General features: G+C 40.0%; 1 protein-coding gene across 1 annotated transcript in view; it reads right to left on the bottom strand.

Moving 5' to 3' along the window:
• LOC106538426 (acyl-CoA 6-desaturase) overlaps positions 1–19,910 on the bottom strand; it is a 35,134-nt gene extending 15,224 nt beyond the window's left edge. Inside the window, exons 1-2 of the mRNA XM_087715303.1 lie at positions 16,834–19,910; positions 7,131–7,241 (exon numbers count right to left, since the gene is read on the bottom strand). Of these exons, the coding sequence (XP_087571429.1) occupies positions 7,131–7,241; positions 16,834–17,052 (330 nt within the window). The 5' untranslated portion in view covers positions 17,053–19,910. The remainder of the gene's footprint in view (positions 1–7,130; positions 7,242–16,833) is intronic.
• Between the last annotated feature and the right edge of the window lie 449 nt (positions 19,911–20,359).

The raw sequence follows: 20,359 nt of genomic DNA, 5'->3' as shown, positions 1-20,359 counted from the left end.
GATAGATAAATTGACATTCTAGAATATGATGGTCAAAATAAATGTACAACAGTAGCACTGTTTAAAATAGTATATATCTTATTTCTTTTTACCTTTATTTTATGGCACGCCAGGACAATTACACTATATTCAATATATTTTTATGTAAACAATAAAAATATATTTAAAAAACTAAATAGAAGAAAAAATATTAATATTTGTCTAGTGGTTAAGGCACTAGGCTAGAAACCAGGAGACTGAACTCTAGTCCTGCCTTACTCATGAAAGCTAGCTCAGTGACTTTGGCCCAGTCACACTCTCTCAGCTCAATTCACGTCACAGTGTTGTTATTGTTGTGGGGAAAATAAGAGGAGAAAGGAGTATGTTCGTCACCTTGAGTTATTTATAAAAACAATATAGGTGGGATAGAAATATAATGATATATGATTGATATATGCAACATAACAAACCAAAATATATTATATGCACCCTGATTCTCAAAATGCTACATTCTAGATCCAAGGATGCACAGAATACAGAGTTCTACTTTTTATTTCTGAACTCTTCTTGACTTTAGTGTTGGCTGCTAAATGAAAGCTCAATAATTCGACATGGCAGGTAACTATTTGGGTTCAGGGCAGTAGGAATCTTGCTCTTTTGCATCATCCTTCAGATATAGATGGCACAAATGTAGGGAAGTTCTTTTACACAAGGTCTTCTCTATATAAATAGTAAAAAGGTAACATTTCCTTTGAGATTCTTTGAGTTCCTGATCATGATGTTTGGACTGGAGGGTACCAAAGTATTTTACTATTGAAAATCATTGTGGCTGATGTGGCCATTGTCAGGCAGGACTAATTTAATGAGATATAACATGATATACCGAACCTTATGCTTCTCAATATTTCCACCTAGCTGTAGGAACCAATTAACATCTTTGATAAGGAATACCGAAAGCATTAATGGAACCGTGGCACGACAAAACCGTGCTCGACTAAAGCGCACCCGATTAAACCGCATCACTGATGTCATCAGCAGGGTGACAACAGCCAGCGCGGAGAAAAAAGGGCGCTTTAAATAGCGCTTTGAAAGCAAGCCGATTCAAGTTAAGGTAAGGGTTAGGTTTAGGGTTAGGTTTAGGGTTAGGTTTAGGGTTAGGTTAAGGGTTAGGGTTAGGTTTAGGGTTAGGTTAAGGGTTAGGATTAGGTTTAGCGTTAGGTTAAGGGTTAGGTTTAGGGTTAGGTTTAGGGTTAGGTTAAGGGTTAGGTTTAGGGTTAGGTTTAGGATTAGGTTTAGGGGTTAATTTTAGCTTTAGCGTTTACAGCGTGCTTTTTTCTCCGCGCTGTTGTCGCGCTGTGATGACATCAGCTACGCGGTTTCGTCGAGCGCCCTTTAGTCGAACGCGGTTTTGTGGTGGAACCTAATGGAGCATTTGCAGGGTGATGTTTAGACATTGGCTTATTGTCCTAATTGTAACCTCCAAAAGGAGAAAGAGGGAACAGAAGGGCTTTTGCTTGCAACTGCTCAACCAAAGCAGAGGGGCTGAATAATTGATAGCTTGAACAGCTGGGAGTTACAGGATTCTGAATGGCTGGGAGACAAGGGACAGATGAGAAAGAAGAGGCAGGGACATTTCTGTGAAGCTACCTTCCAAGTCAGAGTTCAGAAAAGCTTCAGGTTACTAAAGGGCCATGCGCAGGTTGCTTTCAGTCAGAAAAACCAGACCTGATCTCATGTGAAGAAGAAGGAAAAGGGAGAGGGCTGTAAGCACTTTAAATTTGAAGATGAAAAAGTGCTTTATATCCTAAGAAAGATGCAGGGATTAAGGAATTCCCAACAGATCCTACATGCACACATATATGCCTTCCAAAATGTTTCCCCCCTCCCTTTTCATTTGAAGATGAAATATATACTATTGATTTGATGAGCAGCTAATTGAGAGGAGGCAGGGAGCAAAATCCTAGCAGGTGGAATTAGAAGTGATGAAAAATCCCTGAATATTTGCTTCCCTGACTATACCTCCTTCTTGGCACCACAATTTCTAATCTCAGCTGCATGCTTAGGCTTGTGTGAGGAGTCTGAGCTTAGCCTCAGCAAAGCTCACATTTCAAAGGCAACACAACAGTCTTTATCAAGGTGTTTTATATCATCTTAAATCCTCAATCAACAATACTGCACCTGTTTTGAATAGATGCCCTTGCACTTTTAGCATTGCAACTGGAACTTTCAATTTTGAAACCATCAGAAGTTCAGAAGACAGGCTTCTAGATGAGGGATGGCAAGCTAGTACATCTCTGAACAAATAGAGATAATGTCATGGTCATGACCAAAACCTGTGAAATAGAGCAGTTCCATGGAAGAGAATACATGTAACTCAGAGTGGAATCTTTGACTGTGCTTGCTTGTTTTTTTACAGACATTTCATTGTCCAACTGGGTAACACCAGTGCTAGTGGCTATAGGATTTGCTCCCTGTTTGTATACAGTACCTTGTCTCCTCGGTGGGGATGTGATTTTCTCCTTGGTTCCTTGGTACCTTGATTAAGGTATTGATTGGGGTATTGCTTGTCTAGTGTTAATGCTTATCTGGGCATTGATTGTTGGAGAGGATGCATTTTGGGTCTTTTTATTTCCATCTTAGTCTTTTTATTGTCTCTTTTGAATGGTATGTAAGTATAGCTCAGCTCTATCTGTCTATTATCTAGTGATTTGTCTGAATGCCAAACTTCTAGGAATTGTCTAGCATTTTTGGATTTAGTTTGGTCTAGGATGCTCACAGTTTCCCAGTTGAAACTGGCTGAGTCCCATGTAACCTCTACAGATAAGAACAGGAAAGTTATAAATGAATTAAAGGACCACACAATTTTGGATTATTAGTACTTTTGCTATAAGATTTTGAAAATATTTAAATAAACACTACTTTCATGGGAATCAAATTCTTTAATCTACCTTTTGTTCTAATAGAAATGTGAGACTTTATGATTTCAGATATTCTTTACCAAAGAAGACTAAAGACTTCAGGCATAGAAAGAAACAGAAAAGAAAAAGAGAGGACAGGATTGCTTTTGTTATTGGTCAGCAATAACAAAATGACAGAAAATTGCATGGCATTTGAAATACTCCAGGAGATATTTGAAGAATGGGGACAGAAACTAGCAACTACAATGCAGAAATATTATAAAGAAGTTGTTGAAATACTGGAAAAGTTTAAAAGATGTGGCTTATAGGACAGAGTTGACAAAGCAGAAATACAAATGATAAGCCAAGAGAATGACCTGGGAACTGATGCTTTATTGGATTCACAAAAGAGGTTTGCTAAAGCCTCAAAGAAGCCTTTGAGATGGAAAAAACTGGCTTCCTGTGGGAGGAGCCTGTCGCCGAAGGAGCTCAACGGAGCCCCTTTCAGAGTTCTGGTCTGTATATCTAATTAAGATCAATAGATATCACCCCTTTCTGGCAGAAAGGGGCAGGCAGAAGCTCAGGTGCTAGGATTCATTCGTAGTTCACATCCCCCTTTCTTTTTTGGGGGGCTGCGAACGGAGAAGAGATCCAGCGTAACTGAGCTCTTATCTCCAGCCAGTTCCTCGCAGCTGCCTTTTTGCAGCCCTAGACAGACGACCCCCCCACTCAGGACAATGATAAATTGTTTAAAGCAACTTAAGGCAAACGAGCGGGTCTCACTCCTGTGATGTTTTTTTTTTATAACTATCTAAATACCAGCCTAGTTTTTCCTTTGAAACTTCTTTGTGCAATTGGGATACAAAATGGCGTTTTTACTGTGTTGGTGATTGATGACGCAATTAACTGGCTTTATCTCCCCGGAGACTGCTACTCATTAACAAGCAAAATCTACAAATAATTTATTGAGAACTGACCAGGTGAAGACACTGTTTATCTGTTTATTCTCAGCTTTTATCTATAATGCCTCCCAGATCTAAGCAGGCAAAAAAATCCCCCCCGCATGTGCTTAAAGAACTTGTTAGTAAATCGCTGCCTTTGTCTCCTACACCACCTACTGGAGATTCATTGACACAGGAGCTTTTCTTTCAAATAATTAATGACTTTAAACAAGAAATTAAAGAATTTGTGCTGGATTTATGCGATAAAATACAGACTAAAATTGCCCAAATAAAGGCGGATATGTTTGAAGTTACGTCTACTTTGACAGATTATATCGAAGAAATGGAGTCTAAACTGGAAACTTTGGAGGAGGCTAATTTTAATTTGACTTCTAATATCCAAGCATTACAACAAGAGATTAGAAATACTCAAACACAACTTACAATGATAAATTATAACAGAAAGGCGTCTGCAATAAGAGTTAGAGGACTGCCTGAAAAGAAAGGAGAGAACTTGAAACAGACGTTTGTAGAAGCTTTCAGCCAAGCGGTGGGAGGTCCGGGACTCAATTTTGATTGGAATATTCGAAAAATCTATCGCCAGAATTCGCGTGTAGCAGAGCAACGACAGCTTCCAAGAGACATAATTATATACTTTTTCACAAGAGAATCCAGAAATGTGATTACTCAAAAGTTTTACAACAACAGGCTACGAATCGATGGCCATGATTTGTTTGTCTTTAAAGAGATCCCACTCCAGATGCTGCAAGCAAGGAGAGGCTATACTTTCTTAACCCAAGAACTTAGAAATCGTCAAATACAGTATAAATGGGAAGCTCCAGTTGGAATCACAGTTACGTTTGAAAATCAAAGATTTCGTATTAATTCTGTTTCGGAAGCTCGGGACTTTTATTATAAAACTCTGAAGGCGGGGCTGCTTGACTCACTCGGAAATGCGGAAGGACAAGGTGAAGGAAAGACAAGCAGCAAGTCACTTGGTTACAAGAAGGAGGGAGTTGTTCCCCCTCTACTGGAGAGGCAGAAGAGCGGAAACTGAGGATTTAGTCATATTCTCAAAGCAGCGGGACACGTGGTGATAAGGGAGAGGGTAGCCTCCTCTTTCCGAAAGGGCAGAAAAGTAAAGAATATAGATCCAGCGATGTCTTTAAAATACTTTTTAAGCTTTTGGACTGATTAAAACTTTAGGATTTCTGTTTGGTATGAAATGGTAAAGCTGTGTACTGATGAGGAATGGAAAGAAGCATTGCTTATTCTAGACAGATATTATACGGGACTTTTACAAGACTTATTTGAATCTCAATCCAAACTGCGCATGAAGTGTTTTCTGTGAGGAAAGCGGGGACTAAGATTTATTTGAATTGCGGTTTGGGATGAATGGAGCTGGGAGGAGTGGGGCAGAAAGGAAGGTGGAGCGGGATATTGATGAAGGGATCTTGGGATTGAACGAACTGGTATATGCAATTTGGCCTTGGGAGGAATAGAGACGTGAAACGAAGGGTAGGAAGATGAGTAGCGAAAGCATGATTAGACTGCTCTGTATTTGAAGATAAATTGATTTTTGTATAAACTAATATTTGAATATAAGGTTAAGAAAGGCTATCTGGAGAGTCTACAGGAAGATGGGGGTAAATATCAAAGAAGTAAGGGACGAGGACAAAATATAAATGGAATGATTCACACTGTTTAAATTTTAAGAATGATGGGAGGCTGAGCATAATGCAAAAGAATTTAAAAAAAATTTTTTTTTATTTACTTTTTCTTTTTTTTTTCTTTTTTGGAGTGTTCTTTTTATGTTATTTTCATTATTATTGTTAATAAGATATTTTGAAGGTGAATGGTACTGAACTGTGCCGGGTGTGGGACCTGGGAAGTCGGAGGGGGTTAGGGAGGGGGGTTCATTGGGGGTGGGTGGGTGGGTGGAGATATAGTTTCAATATATAGAATAAGAAGAATACACTTGTATACTGTTGATCCTTATCTTTTCTTTTTATTTTTCTCTTTTTTTTCTTTTCTTTTTTCTTTTTAGCGTAAAAGGAATAGAGAAATGCACCATAGTGAGAAGTGGAGGAAAGGAAGAGGGAGAAGTAAGGAGGGAGGAAGAGGGGAATGTAAGGATGAGAGGGGAAGGAGGGTGAGGAAGGTGAGAAAGGAAGGCAGGAGGGGAAAGGGAAGTAGGAGGGGTGATCGTTGGAGGGAGAAAGGAAAGTTGGAGGGGGAGAAGAAGGGGTGTATGAAAGTGATAGGTTGGGTTTATGAGTTGTGTTTAGGTTGGGGTTTTTCTTTTCTTATTATTATTATTGTAAATATCCAGTATATAAGTGAATGTACAAAATTGAAAATGAAAATGAATAAAACATTTAAACAGAAAAAAAAAGAGATGGAAAAAACTGACAAGTTATTAAATCCTATGATAACATCTAATTGAATTAAAGATAAAAAATGGTAGAGACAAAAGGAAGAAGTAGAAAGCTGATTTGTTTGACAAAGGTTAAAATAAAACATGCTTCTATAAAATGCTGTGAATCCTTTACGTACATATTGCTGACCCTGATTTATGGATTTGCATATGGATAGGAAATGTGTTATAGGAAGAAGAGATACATGTATGCAATCCTATAGAAATTGAAAATTACTAAAATTGTTTGTGGTTCTTGTGAGGAAAAGTGGAAGCCATTTCTTTAAATATTTCTTTTCTCTTTCTCTTGTTTTGCTTCCTCTTTTGAGTATTTCTTTCCCTCTTGCACTTTCTATTCTTTATTTTCCTTTTCCTTTCTGAGTTGTTTGCATTGTCTTTTATGGAGGAGGGGAGGGGGAGCGGCAATAGGGATAGGAGGGGAAGGAATGGAGAGAGGGAGAAGAAGAAAGAGGAGGAGGAGGAGAAGCAACATTGGCTCTTCCAAAGATTGATTCTTGTGGGTCTTTATTAAAATGAAGCACCCCTTCAAAGATTTGTACACCTATTGGGTGAAATATCTGAATGTAAATGCTTTATGCATGATTTCCTTCTGCATATTTTGTTGCCTGAGAGGAGTTCAGCTAATATTAGGCAAGGAGACACATCAATGTATTGTATTCCCAACTTAAGGAAGGCACTAGCAATTTTTTCAGTATCTTATCTTCAGTTTCTCTATGTTTTGTTACTTTTTTCCCCCGCTTTATTTTCTTGCTACCCTATTTTTAACCTCAATGCTTCTCTCCATTTCTCTCTTACAGATGCTTCATGTGATGTCACTTCCTTCAGGCTCTTTTCGGTCTTCCCATTTAAAAGAAAGGAAAGCCATCTCTTACTTACATTTTTTCCTCTATCTTGGCTGGGTTCTCCTGGAGCAAGCTCTCCGATCAATAATGGCTTAAGAAACTTCTTTACAAAGGTGATATCTGGATGAAAGGCCCGAAATGCATCCTAGAATAAAAAAGAAGAGATGGATAAGCATTGATATCCTAAGAGACTTTATCTACATTATACCTTTGACATTCATTTCTGATTCTCCCTTCTGACTGCAACTATTGACTAGGATTTTTTTACCCTATTAAAAAAGGGAGAAAGTACAGACTGAAGCCTGGTTAGAGTTAAACCATCTAGAATGACCTCTTAATTCTCATTTGTAAACCTGGTTGTATGATAGTTGTCTTCCCTTGCTATTCCCCTTCTCCAACGTAAAGTTTCTTTATACAGGTGAAACTCGAAAAATTAGAATATCGTGCAAAAGTTCATTTATTTCAGTAATGCAATTTAAAAGGTGAAACTAATATATGAGATAAGACTCATTACATGCAAAGCAAGATAGTTCAAGCCATGATTTGTCATAATTGTGATGATTATGGCTTACAGCTCATAAAACCCCCAAATCCACCATCTCAGAAAATTAGAATATTACATGCAATCAATAAAACAAGGATTGTACATAGAACAATATCGGACCTCTGAAAAGTATAAGCATGCATATGTACTCAGTACTTGGTTTGGGCCCCTTTTGCAGCAATTATTGCCTCAATGCGACGTGGCATAGAAGCTATCAGCCTGTGGCACTGCTGAGGTGTTATGGAAGACCGGGAGGCTTCAATAGCGGCCTTCAGCTCTTCTGCATTGTTCGGTCTCATGTTTCTCATCTTTCTCTTGGCAATGCCCCATAAATTCTCTTTGGGGTTCAAGTCAAGCAAATTTGCTGGCCAATCAAGCACAGTAATCCAACAGTCATTGAACCAGGTTTTGGTGCTTTTGGCAAAAGTTGCCAAAAGTATGAGTACATATGCATGCTTATACTTTTCAGAGGTCCGATACTGTTCTATGTACAATCCTTGTTTTATTGATTGCATGTAATATTCTAATTTTCTGAGATTGTGGATTTGGGGTTTTCATGAGCTGTACGCCATAATCATCACAATTATGACAAATCACGGCTTGAACTATCTTGCTTTGCATGTAATGAGTCTTATGTCATATATTAGTTTCACCTTTTAAGTTGCATTACTGAAATAAATGAACTTTTGCATGATATTTTAATTTTTCAAGTTTCACCTGTATGTACCGGTAGTTATGATCTAGTGGTTAAGTTGCTGATTTGTCAACTGAAAAGTAGGCATTTTGCAGTCCAAATACCACATGACAGGGTAAGCTCCTATTCTTGCCTCAGCTCCTGCCAACCTAGAAAGTTCAAAACATGCAAATGTGAGTAGATAAATAGGTAGCACTTCGGTGGGAAGGTAATAGTGTTCCATGAGGCATGCGCCTCAGAATATAGTCATGCTGGCCACATGTCCAAGGAAACATGGCTAAGATATAGGGATGAGCAAACCCCACCCCAAGATTTGGACATGACTGACCAGGAGAAATTTTTACCTTTCCTTTTTATGGACATTTGGCATCATTATTTTAAAGTGGGATTTCTCATCGCAGCCTCCCTCATGTACAGAAATGCCTGACTGCTAATCTAGCCCTTGTATAATCCACATTTTAAAAAATCATTTTTAAAAAACAAAGTCTTCCGTTATATTTCATTCTTTTTAGAGCAAAACTAAAGGGACAAGATTAGGATGATAGGGATCATCAAATAGCTGAAGAGACATGGGCTTCCAGGTGAGCATTAGCCTATTGACCATTTAGTCTTGAGAAATGCTTTTAAGAAAGGAACGATCTGGAGGAAAATTATTCCTTCTTACCCGATCAATAGCTTGAAGGAAAGAGTAACTTTGTCTTTTTGGAGAAAGCTGAACTGTTTCTTTCCTTCCAGAAATAGCAGCAACATCACACTGGTAGGTTTTTTTCTCCATAGGAGTTGAATTTGAAGGATTTTTCCCCATCTACCTTTTATAGGGTGAATGAAAGTCGCCCCCCCCCCCACTTTTCTGGAAGGCAGCAACTTTAGTGGCTCAAATTTCCTTCTATTTTCTCTGAATATGAAACAATTGGAAAAGGGATATCATCGGATATATGTCTGCGGGCTACATGTGGATACATTTATATACACACACACATCATATGGAGAACATATTTACCAAAGAGTTTTACCCTTTAAGAGTACTAGATCTTGGGAACATCTTGGGATTGTCATAACATAAGGACATGTAATTACATTTGTTAATTCAGGATATGCAAACGACTTCCAACTTGGATTTAAAGGGAGATCAAACAATTCATGAAAAGTAAGCCTATCAATAGCTGCTAATTATGGTGAGACTATATTCTCCCTGTTATTAGAGGCAGGGTGCTTCTCTTTATAGAGCTCAGTGACAAACACTAGTGGAGATTGGCTGGTTTCAAAATGTATGGTCAGATCTGGTTAGTCCTTGGAAAGGAAACCATCAGGGAGCACCAGGGTAATAGACTGGATTTGAAAATTAAGAAAATGAAATAAAACAAAACCATGGGGTTACTATAAAAGAGTTGACTGCTGTGGGCAGTAATGAGGACATTCTCTACATCTCTGCAATCATCTTGAGTCATCTGGCACACCGCTGACCAGTATGGTTAACCCTATGAAAGAAGGCAATGACAAATCATTTGGAGGCTGCTGTAATATGTCCATGTAATTACCAGGAGACTCAAGGGAGTCTTTATCTTCTCATGCTTCTTAAAAATAGTTGTTAAGGAACACCCATGGGAGAATATTACTACATTCATGTTTTGCAAATGGGCTTTTAAAACCATACATAATAACTGGCTTCTGTGAAAACTGAATGATCAACCAAAGGGAAATTCAGGAAAAGAAATTTTCTATTAGCTGAAAAGTGGGGTCGAAACAATTTTTCTAATGAAATACTAATCTCTATAGTTTTGTAGTCCTAGTACAAGTCCGAATAGTCCTTGACTTGTATCTATTCATTTAGCAACAGTTCGAAGTTACAACAGCACTGAAAAAAGTGACTTTATAACTGGTCTTTGCACTTAGGAACATTGCAGGATCCCCAAGATCACGTGATCGCCAATGGCAACCTTCCCAGCCAGCTTCCACCAAGTAAGGTCAATGGGGGGAACCAGTTTTACATGATTCACTTAACAATCACAGTGATTCACTTAATAATAAGCAACTAGGTTGCTCCTAGTTGCTTAACAAAAAGCAACTAGGAGCAACTCAATAATAACTGTCTTGCTCAGCAACAGAAATTCTGGTCCCCAATTGTGGTTGCAAGTCAAGAACTACCTGTAATATATCTTTTACAGCTTTTTGTGTATGCAGCTAAGTGTCTCCCATTTTGATTAACTTCAAAAGAGAGGATTCTACAGCTCTGCTACATGGTTATATAAGCCGACATTGGATATGGGATCCCTTGTATGCCATGCACAAATATAAATGCTCCTAGCAGCTTCCCACTGAACTGTTTTATTTATTTTTTACAACAAAAAACCTGCACCCTCCATCAATGTCATTGTACTGTTTGATATACTGATTCATTTTCAAAGATTATATGCAAAGGAGGGTTCCAAATTTCCCAGTCCCCCCGCACCCCAGGTTGATAATCATTATTCAGGGGACAAAGTTGAATTTGTCATTTGCATGGCTGAATTCGTATTTCAACTGCAAGAGGATGATGTTGGAAGTGTAACTGTGAAACAGATTTACTCTTTCACACTCTCCCACCCTTCCATTTAGCTCACTAGCAGCTTTTCTTTTTAAAAAATCTTTTTTCTTCTAAGATTAGTATAATCAGAAAAGACTCTCCTTCATTCAAACAAATGTCAGGGCAGCCTGTCTGGAAACTGGACATTTGGCAGAAAGAAGCTGTGGAGGCCTACTGCTGAGTCAGATAATTGTTTGCATAAAGGATTCTCAGGCAAGGCAGCAAAAGAAACAAGTCTTTAGCAGGTCAGAATGGCCTTTGCAAAAGATTACTGGGCAGCATCATTTAGAGCCAGAGAAAATATGAGGTTCCTGAAAAGTAACCATTAAAGCCTAATATCTGGATCTTTTGCTAACGGGACTAAAGAATATGGGAAGATTGTTAGGGATTTATTCTAGGAACTTCAGTCAATATATTCTCTATTTCTGCTGCCTTTTAGCTCTTGCATATACCATAATTTGCTTCTTACGGGGCTTAAAGGAATTATTGTTACAATCCTACGCATTTGATTTAAGCAAAGAAAAGGTAATTAATAATGAGCATGGGTTTGATAATATGAAATTTTATATAAACAATATATGCTGATTAGGAGGTTTAAAAGCTTTATCTAGAATATGTTATAAAGATGTATTGTGATTGGATGATTTAATGGAATGTTATCCTATAATCCTATTCTAGATTTTGAATATTATGATGTAATATGATGTAAATGATGTAAAAACAATTATAGTCAAATTAAGATTGAGATATAATAATTGTGATATACGTGAATGTAGGTGAATTTAAAATATGCAATTTGATATGAAAAGCAGGTGGTGACTATGGAAGAGATGCATGGAAATACTGTAACCAACTGACACACTTTCTACAATTTGTAATGGGAGATGGGTTTTTTATTTTTATGTTTGTCCTTGTTCAAAAAAAATTGTTTTAAAAAAACACAAAAACGCACAATCGCACACAAAGGGCCAGAGTGTGACTGTGACAGAAGGGGATGAATGGAAGCAAATGGGAACTCCTGGGACTTTTCTGCCTTCAGACAGAGCCCCTCCTTACCTGGGATGAGACCCCAGTTAGATTCCCCCAGGGAGAGACACACATAAATTGGGGTCTACTTTACCTCTTTCTTGAACTCCAAGCAACTGTGATCCTTACAATTTATGCCCCTTCTGATGTCAGATCTCAATTTAATGAATGTGTGATATTATGGGTTGCAAATATGTAACACATTTGAGTACATGCAACTGATTTCCTATGCAAAGGTTGCTTTCATCCTGTCCAATAAACTTTTCTCTTTCATTAATAATGAGCATGGGTCTCCTTAAGAGCCATGATACCCCGGGGTCAAATGTGTCCTTATGGACAGGCACCAGGGAAGAAATGATCACATTTCTACTTCCCTGGAGAATAGAAGTTGGATTTCTGCATGGGCTGGATTTCACTAGTGAGAGAAAAATAGTCCCAGCCCAGGATCTTGTAGCTGGCCATCAGAAACTTCAAGACTTCACATTCTTTGGCTCTGTGTTTTTAAACTAGACTCTAAGGAATACTAGTTCTCTGTGAACAACTTACAGATGTGCTATGCAAGTCCAGCTGACCTCCAGTGGCCAGTCTGAAGTGTGGCCCTTCAGGCTGGGTGCCCAACTCGCTCATTGGTGCTCTATCTGTGATTTCCATGTGTAAAGCATGCACAGCCAGGCAAATGGGCTGTTGCAAAGGCAAGCCAGGTACTGAATTTACCAAGTATCCTTTTATTTGTTTTGAAAGTAACAGTCAAGCTATTCTTCTTTTTAAAACAAAACAAAACCCTGGTGTTCCATGCTTTTGAAAAGTTGAAGAAATCCTGTTATGGGGGGCATTGTATGCTTGCTTTGCTGCCTTTTCAACTGCATATTTATATAAAAAATAGTTTAGTCTAATCTAATACTAGAGTTATGATTCCGCCTTTAAATGAACAAGGGAGTGTGGTGGCTCATTAAGTTAGGACACTAGGCTGATGATTGGCAAGCTTGAGTTCGAGATCCGGTTGCTGTCATGGGAGGGGGTGAATTCCCACCATATGCTTCAGCTCCTGCCTACCCAGAAGTTCAAAAGCAGGTGACTGTGAATAGATAAATGGGTTCCACTTCGATGGGCAACTTAACAGGGATGTGAAAGGAGCCCCCCAGGCAATGGTGATGTCACCATTCAATCCTTTCTAGTTTCAATCCAAAGTGCTTTGGTGCTCTGGCATGACTGTAGTAGCAGTAGTTAAATGAACATATTCCTCAACAAATGTACATAAGATTATACATTTCAACTTAACTTGCCCATTAAAAAGTAAAACAGCCTTTTCCACAATCCACCTCTACTGCAAAACACTGAAATGGAATACAAAGAATCTGTTTTAAGAAGCTTTGGATCCCTGGATTATACACATAGTTTACTGTAAGTGACAAGTAAGCAACATTATTAGTATTTCATAATCCATTTAAGAACATGCAGCTGTTGTTGCTACTACCTACACTTCATGTTTGTGGCAAGCCATATTGCAACCACAATGGCTGATATAGATGCCTGCAGAGTATACTTCATATTCCTAGACCTCAAAGATGGCTAGCACCAGTCATACAGATTCTATTAAATGCTGAATAACAGCAGAAGTCTGTTGCTTCCTCACCTGTCTAAGAGGCTCCTCCCATTATATTTTATGAGTCACACTCTCCCTGTGCACTTCAGCTTGCATTTCCACTGCTACAAATCAACCTTGATCATGGGCTCTAAGCTCACTGTATGTCTTGCTCATTTCCACATATCCAGCCAAGATTCAGTGTTATTATCTGGATTATCCTTGAGTCAACTCTCACATTTCTTTCTTTGACTATTTGGGTTTTTTTTTTTGGTGTGTGTGTGACTAGCAGACTACTGAACATCTAAGAGGAAAGGGGAAATAAATGTGATGTCAGGAAAGTCATGTTTAATTTCAGGACTCTGAACCTCAAAGGGTTCAGTTGCAGAAAAAGTGTGGGTACCATTGGCAGCTTTAATTAATATTCAGTTTACTGTTAGAAAGCATCTTCCAACTGAGAAGGTGGCAATTTTCAGTCATCCTCTTCTGGCAGCCTCCATCCCAACTCCTAATGGATTCTAAATGGCTACGCTGGAGTCAGAATTGCAAGAGTGAGGAATGGGCCAATTGGAAGCAACTTTTAGCCTGAAATTCTGAGCACCCTTAATTAATAAAAAGCCTTAGAGTATTGGATTGGTGGGGCTTATTTATGAATGACTGTGTTTACGAAAAAATATGATGAAGTTGATAAAGTTTCATCTGAAAAAGAGTAGAAGGCAGAAAGGCCAATGCCCATTTTACTTTTCTTAACCAAAGATTCAAACTGGCTTAAGAGCTATTTTATCTCCTTCTAACAAATATACACATGGTATGATTCTTAGATTCCAGAATTTGTGTGTGATAGAGGAGCAGGAAGATTTTAATATGTCAATAGGGTAGAGTTTTTTTAAAAAGAGAACAAAAGGCAGGTGAAAGCTGTTCTTTGATGTTGCTAAATAATTGGGAAAATAGGATTAGCAACTGCCCCATATTTATGAGGGAAACCATTGGCCTTAAAAAGTCCACATTTTGTGGACTCCATCACATACCCAAAAGATTGGTTTTCTATCATTCATGTTTTGCTTTTTTTCCTGCAAAAGCAAAGAAATTGATGCAATATCATTCTACAAGAGAATAGCAGCTATTTCTACCCTTAACACTTTCAAAAAACAAAAATCCCAAGATTCCCCCTCAACAAACAACGCCCGCTCCCCAGGCCTAAATTGTTCATCCAGTGATATCTTTGCATCATTGGACAGAACTCTGATGGCTTCTGAAGGATAAAATATTTTTAAAACTCTTTTCCTGGCCAGGCCCCAAAGGGTTTATTAAAGACATCTAGTGATGAAAGGTTGCTTCCTTCTCCATCCCAAATTAGAATCCTATATAGAAAGCAACGGTGTATGTTTTTTAAAAAAAATCCTTTTGTTCTACAGAATTCCATAGCTCAGACCTTTTAGCTCACAGTGTTTCAAGTTTTTAAAAATGTTGCCTTAGAAAGCCTTCACTGTAGCTTGAAACAATAGAGGCAATAGAACCAATCTCTGTTTCATAGAGTGATACCACAGACAAACTGTACTATAGTATAAACAATTTGATAACTACAGTTGCCCGATTGGTGGATCATCTGGACCAATATATTTAATATGACACCATTGCAAACTCAAGGGTGGGGGGAGAATAATTGACAAGAACTTGATTCCATCTTTTGAAATGCTCCCTCCTCCTCACCATCATTTTAGCCTTTGAAGATTCAACTGTTTTGAAAAGATATGGATTTCTGGACCAACACAACATTCCACAAAAACTTTACTGTGGGCAAATCTAAATCCCAATGCTGACAGCACAGTTCGGGCTAAAAGTTTTCTTAGTTCTTTAAAGCATGCTCAGGCGTGCGCTCCATTGTTGAGAAAGTAGAGGAAAAACTTAAAAAGACCTGTTTGGGAATGGGATGGCCTCTCTTTATATGGAGGAGGAGGAAGAGGAGGATGGAGGAGGAAGAGGGGGAGGTGATGGTGGTGGTAAAATGAATGCATGAGTCCAGTCACTAAGCTACAAGCATGTTCTGGCTACTCAGGCTTTGCTCTAGACCCTGAAAAAGATGATGCAAATGAACAGGATTATTGTTTAGAGCAATGGTTCACAACCTTTTTTTGACCATGCCCCACCTAAGCATCTCTAAAATCCGGATGCCACCCCCTGTGACAAATAATTCTTACTTTGCTCAAAAAGTGAACTCTGCTCATGCAGAGGAAGCCTAAAAGGCCATTAACTTGGTTTAAACAAGGTTCAAATTGCCCCCATTAAAAATTAAATGGGGGGGGGGTGTGGGCCCCACCTTGGGAACCACTGATCTAGAGTGCCTCTCTTAAATAAAAAAGTCAGCTCTAGTATATTTAGGAACTGAGAAATATCAATGCCATCAATGCCTTTCATGTCCAGGATCACTGAATGCTAACAATTGGTGTTTCTCTCTCAGACATCCTCAGGATTAAGTTTCAGGATCTAGGAGATGAATGAAAACAACGCTTCTGAGCATATGCAGAGATCCTTTCCTTCAGCTCTCATCACCTCACACTTAGCTACCTTAGAGAAGACTCTACTGTTAGCCCTGAGCCTTCTACCTTTCCTCCTGACTAGTTTGGTTCCTGGTGGCCCCTCCAGGAATGTCATATAAGAACCCTGCAAAAAATTGGTCTTGGCTGGACCACCTTAGCAGTGGGGCACCTTTGGTCTACAAAGCAGGGATTCCATTTGATCCTGGATCAAGCCCCGGTTAGGCTGCGCTTTTGTGGCTTTAGAAATCAACCGGGTTGCAAAGACGCCGCTGGCTTTGCCAAATTTGATTGGGCTTTGTAAGAAAAGAACTCTGCTACTATTGCAAGGAGCCGCAGTGGGTGGTTTTTTTTTTAAAGGGATGGTGGTGATCTAAGGTATCCAAGGCAACAAGCCGGGCCAGAAGAGGCAGCCGGCTCTAGCGCTGACCTGGCGTCACCCCGGGACTACCACCTCGATGCAGAAAAAGGGAGAGATGCAAGAAATGGGCGGCTCCGGTTTGCTCCCGGCCCCCGTTTTACAAGCTTTTGTCCCTCGGCGCTACCAGATTCTTGGCCGAAAAAACTCCTGGCCGGCGGCAGCAAACCCACAGCAGAGCAAAGCAGCTCCCTCCCCCTCGAGCAGTTTGGGGCAACCCCGTCCGACGTGTCCCCACAGCGCGCCAGCCGGAGCGACCGATTTCCCAGCCCCGCGGCTGCGTTTCTAAGAGCAGCAGGTGAGAGAAAGAGAGGGAGCAGCAGCAGCCATTTGCTCCAGGCAAGAAGCCTTCTCCTCCTCCTGCTAGAGCGCTTACCGTGGCATCTTCGCCGGCATAGTGACTGATCACGCGGAGCCCCCCCGGGTGCCTTTTAACCCACTGGCTGATATTGTACACCTTTCGCTCGACCACCAGCCACTTGTCCGTGCGCAGGTTGTGCTTCTGGATCTCCTCCCAGGTATAGGAAGGAATCGGCGCCTCCCGTTCGCCGCCGCCGCCGCCGCATTCTTCGCCTTGTTCCCCACCTTTCCCCATGGGCAATTCGCTCTCTTTGTCCGCCTCGTCCGTCTTTCTCCGTATCCTGAACGGGAGCTTGCCTGGCCGAAGAGAGAAAGGGCTGCTCTAGCCTCCCTCCCTCCCTCTTCCCCCCCGACGTAATTCTGCGCCTTTGCTTTGCCCTCCTCCTCCCTCTTTGTCTCTCCCCCCCCCCCTTGCCTGCCTCCCAAGAGTGTGAGATTTCCCGTCTCCGCCGCCAGCTCGGAGTGCCCCCTAGGCTGCCGCGGAGGATTTTCCTTCTCCCTATAATCCCCACGCCAGCCGGGGACACCTCCGCCTCTCCATCCCCGCTCCAGGAAACACCAAGGAGCTTTCCAGAGTGTATCAGCAGAGCCGGCGCGCCAATCCCCGCTCTCCCCCGGCAAAGGGATGGTCTTCCATTGGCTGGCGACCATCTTTCGAATGTGAAGGCCGGCCAACTTCGGCTTACATTTGAAGACGGAGCGAGATGGGGCGACGCGATCCGGCATTGGTCGAGCTGCCTCCCAACAGATGCTGCGCGGAGGACCAGCCGGGCTCTTTTCGGCAGGAGGAGAGAGAGATCTGACGTTGTCTTTGAAGTCCCGGCTTGCTTCTCCCGTTATTTTTATTTCTTTTGTTACACCCGGGTATAAAAGGAAACCGCTTTAATTTTAAGACGGTTGGCCTTTAAAGGATGCCTTTTCCCCATCCCCCGCCCTCATTGATTCTCTCGTTTTGCTGCCCTCTCGTTTTCTATTAAATGAAACGCAATGAAAAAGAATTGGAAATTTCATTTCATTTCTAAGATTACTGAGCCATCTCCCCGGAATGCTTAGGCCAATGCCAGAGGAACCAAAAAATCGGCCAACAGAGAGCTTCATGGCGCCCTTGGATTTTTGGATGGACCGAATACTCCCCGCAAATGCCAGTTTACTCCAAAGTCCCACCTGGTCGCCTTCCTTCTTTGTGAAGGAGCTTTAGAGACTATGATTTAATCACAAAATGTTGCCAGATCACATGTTGAATGGCTGATGATCCCAAATTAGTCAGCAGGCTTTAATGGTAGAGATTTTCATTTTGCTGTTACCCAAACGATGCAAATCTGGAGTAAGAGCACAATGTCCTTGGGGACATCTTTCAATTCTTAGCTCCTATTGTGCACACATGCCAGCTATCCAAATGTCACAAGGATATTTTTTTAAACTAAAAAGAACTAGGACCATCACATTTCTTCACTTAAAAACAAGGCATCACTCATTACATCAGTTTCTTATCTAAGATTCCATTACCTGAACCTTGGGAGGAAAGGATTCGTTTCATTTCTTGATAAGGAAGAAATGAAGATGGGATTGTGGGATGGGGTGGAGGAGAGATAATCAACATTTCCCAAAGATAGAAGATTGTGAAGTCATCAGCTATTCATTTAGACTGCTTTGGGGTGCTGTGATACAGATATTTTCTAATATACTTTCCCTATCCACCCCATCTATCATCCTTTTAGCTAACGGACTCAAACTTTACAGTAATTACCTTGTTTATATAATTAGCTTATTGATATATAATTTGAGATGGGCATTTATTCTTGTAGTGCAGACCTGTCATGATCTTTGAGCTGCATGTCACCCAGAAAGCTGGGAGGATATAAACATCTGCCGCAACCTCTGCACATCTGGCTTCTGGTATTTGGCACATAGAACAAGGCAGCTGCCATCTCAGACCCATCCCTGAACATCTGTAGTCACAATGGCTATTGGAACAGAAGTTTGTATAATCATGAGAGAGTCTTTTCTTAGGCTGGGCTTCAGCTTGTTTGCAAGGTGTGTGTGTGTGTATGTGTGAGTGAGAGAGCGAGAGAGAGAGGAGAGAAGGGGGTGGGATCAGCAACTCATGGTGGATGTCTGGAAGTTGTAATTCAGCATCATCTAGAGAGCCTGAATAAATGACTGGATGACTGGATAGAAAGCTTCCTCTAGCAAATCAAATGGCTCATATGAGCAAATCTTCATTTTCTCTCCACAATTATCATGTTGTATGGCAGACTGAGATGAAAGAAAGTGACTAGCCCAAAACCATTCAGTGATTTTTTCACAGTGGAGATTAGATTTGAACCTAGGATTACTTCATCATAGCACAATCCTTCAACAACTTATTCTTATATTTGCTTGTTCTGAAAAGTATCTAACTGCAGAAGAGATGCATGCCAAAGAATATGATTCACACTTTCCTGTTCCTAAATATTCCATTTATTTTCCCCAATATAATGCAAATGTTGTTTCCCATTCAAATATACAAGTACCCATAGGAAATATACTTGTCCTTAATCAGCTTTAATTCTTCTATGCGTGGGTGTCAGAAAGAGAGAGAGAGAGATCCCCTGTTTTAGTAAAATATTATACAAATATTGTTCTTGAAGGTCATGTTCAGCTATTTCTCGTATCTCTGTGTTTTGGTTCTTTTTTGTAAATTATAAACAATTATTATATGTATTACGCAGCCAGTTTTAGGTGTACAATATAATCTGAGGCACTTTGTGAAGGTTAAGAGAATTGGGATGGATAAAGAGTCTGGAGAAAGACTGTCAGGAACTTTGTGTATGCCATCTAGAACTTAGAGAATGAAAGAAATATTTTAAAAATGTTGTTTTATTTTAGGTCTAAAGATATTTGGTATTTAGGTAACTTCAGTTCCTCTTCCTTCTCCCATTACAAGAATGTCAAATGATTTCTATATGATTCTTATTCCATTGTATAATAAAAAGGCAATTTTGGCATCACTTTTATAACTAAAACAAATATTCTATGCTTCTATATACAATGATATTAAATAATTATAGTAATAATTAAACAATTGGAGCACCACTTGGACACTATTGGCATTGACAAATTCACCATTAGTCAATTGCAAAAGGCAGGTTTACTTGGAACAGCTTACATCCTTCAATCATATCTGTAACGCTATCAAACATCCACATATGCCTCTCCCAGGTCCCTTGGGAAGGACTCAGTAGACCCAATCTCAACATCTGGCTGATTGTGCAATCATCGTCATCATCATCATCAACAACAACAACAACACCCTTTTTTCCTAATAGTAGACCAAACATTACATTTTTTTTCAGATTATTACGATAGGCTTTAAAAAAATAAGAAAAGATTTAAACAGAGCAGTCTCTCAAAGTTATTCAAGGAACTAAAACAGTTATTTTGCTTTACTACCAATGCTGTTTGGCTTTGTTTTCCTCTGGAGCTCTGAAAGCCTTCTTCTGTACAGCTTGCCTGCTGAGAAAAATCTGATTAGGGTTGCAGAAGAGGCTTCTCCTTTAATG

The sequence above is a fragment of the Thamnophis sirtalis genome, unplaced genomic scaffold, assembly GCF_051295495.1.
Source record: "Thamnophis sirtalis isolate CommonGarterSnake01/CBP01778 unplaced genomic scaffold, rThaSir2_p1.2 scaffold_1, whole genome shotgun sequence".
NCBI lineage: Eukaryota > Metazoa > Chordata > Lepidosauria > Squamata > Natricidae > Thamnophis > Thamnophis sirtalis.
The sequence above is the reverse complement of the archived record's forward strand: the minus strand, read 5'-3'. Positions and strand labels throughout refer to the sequence as shown.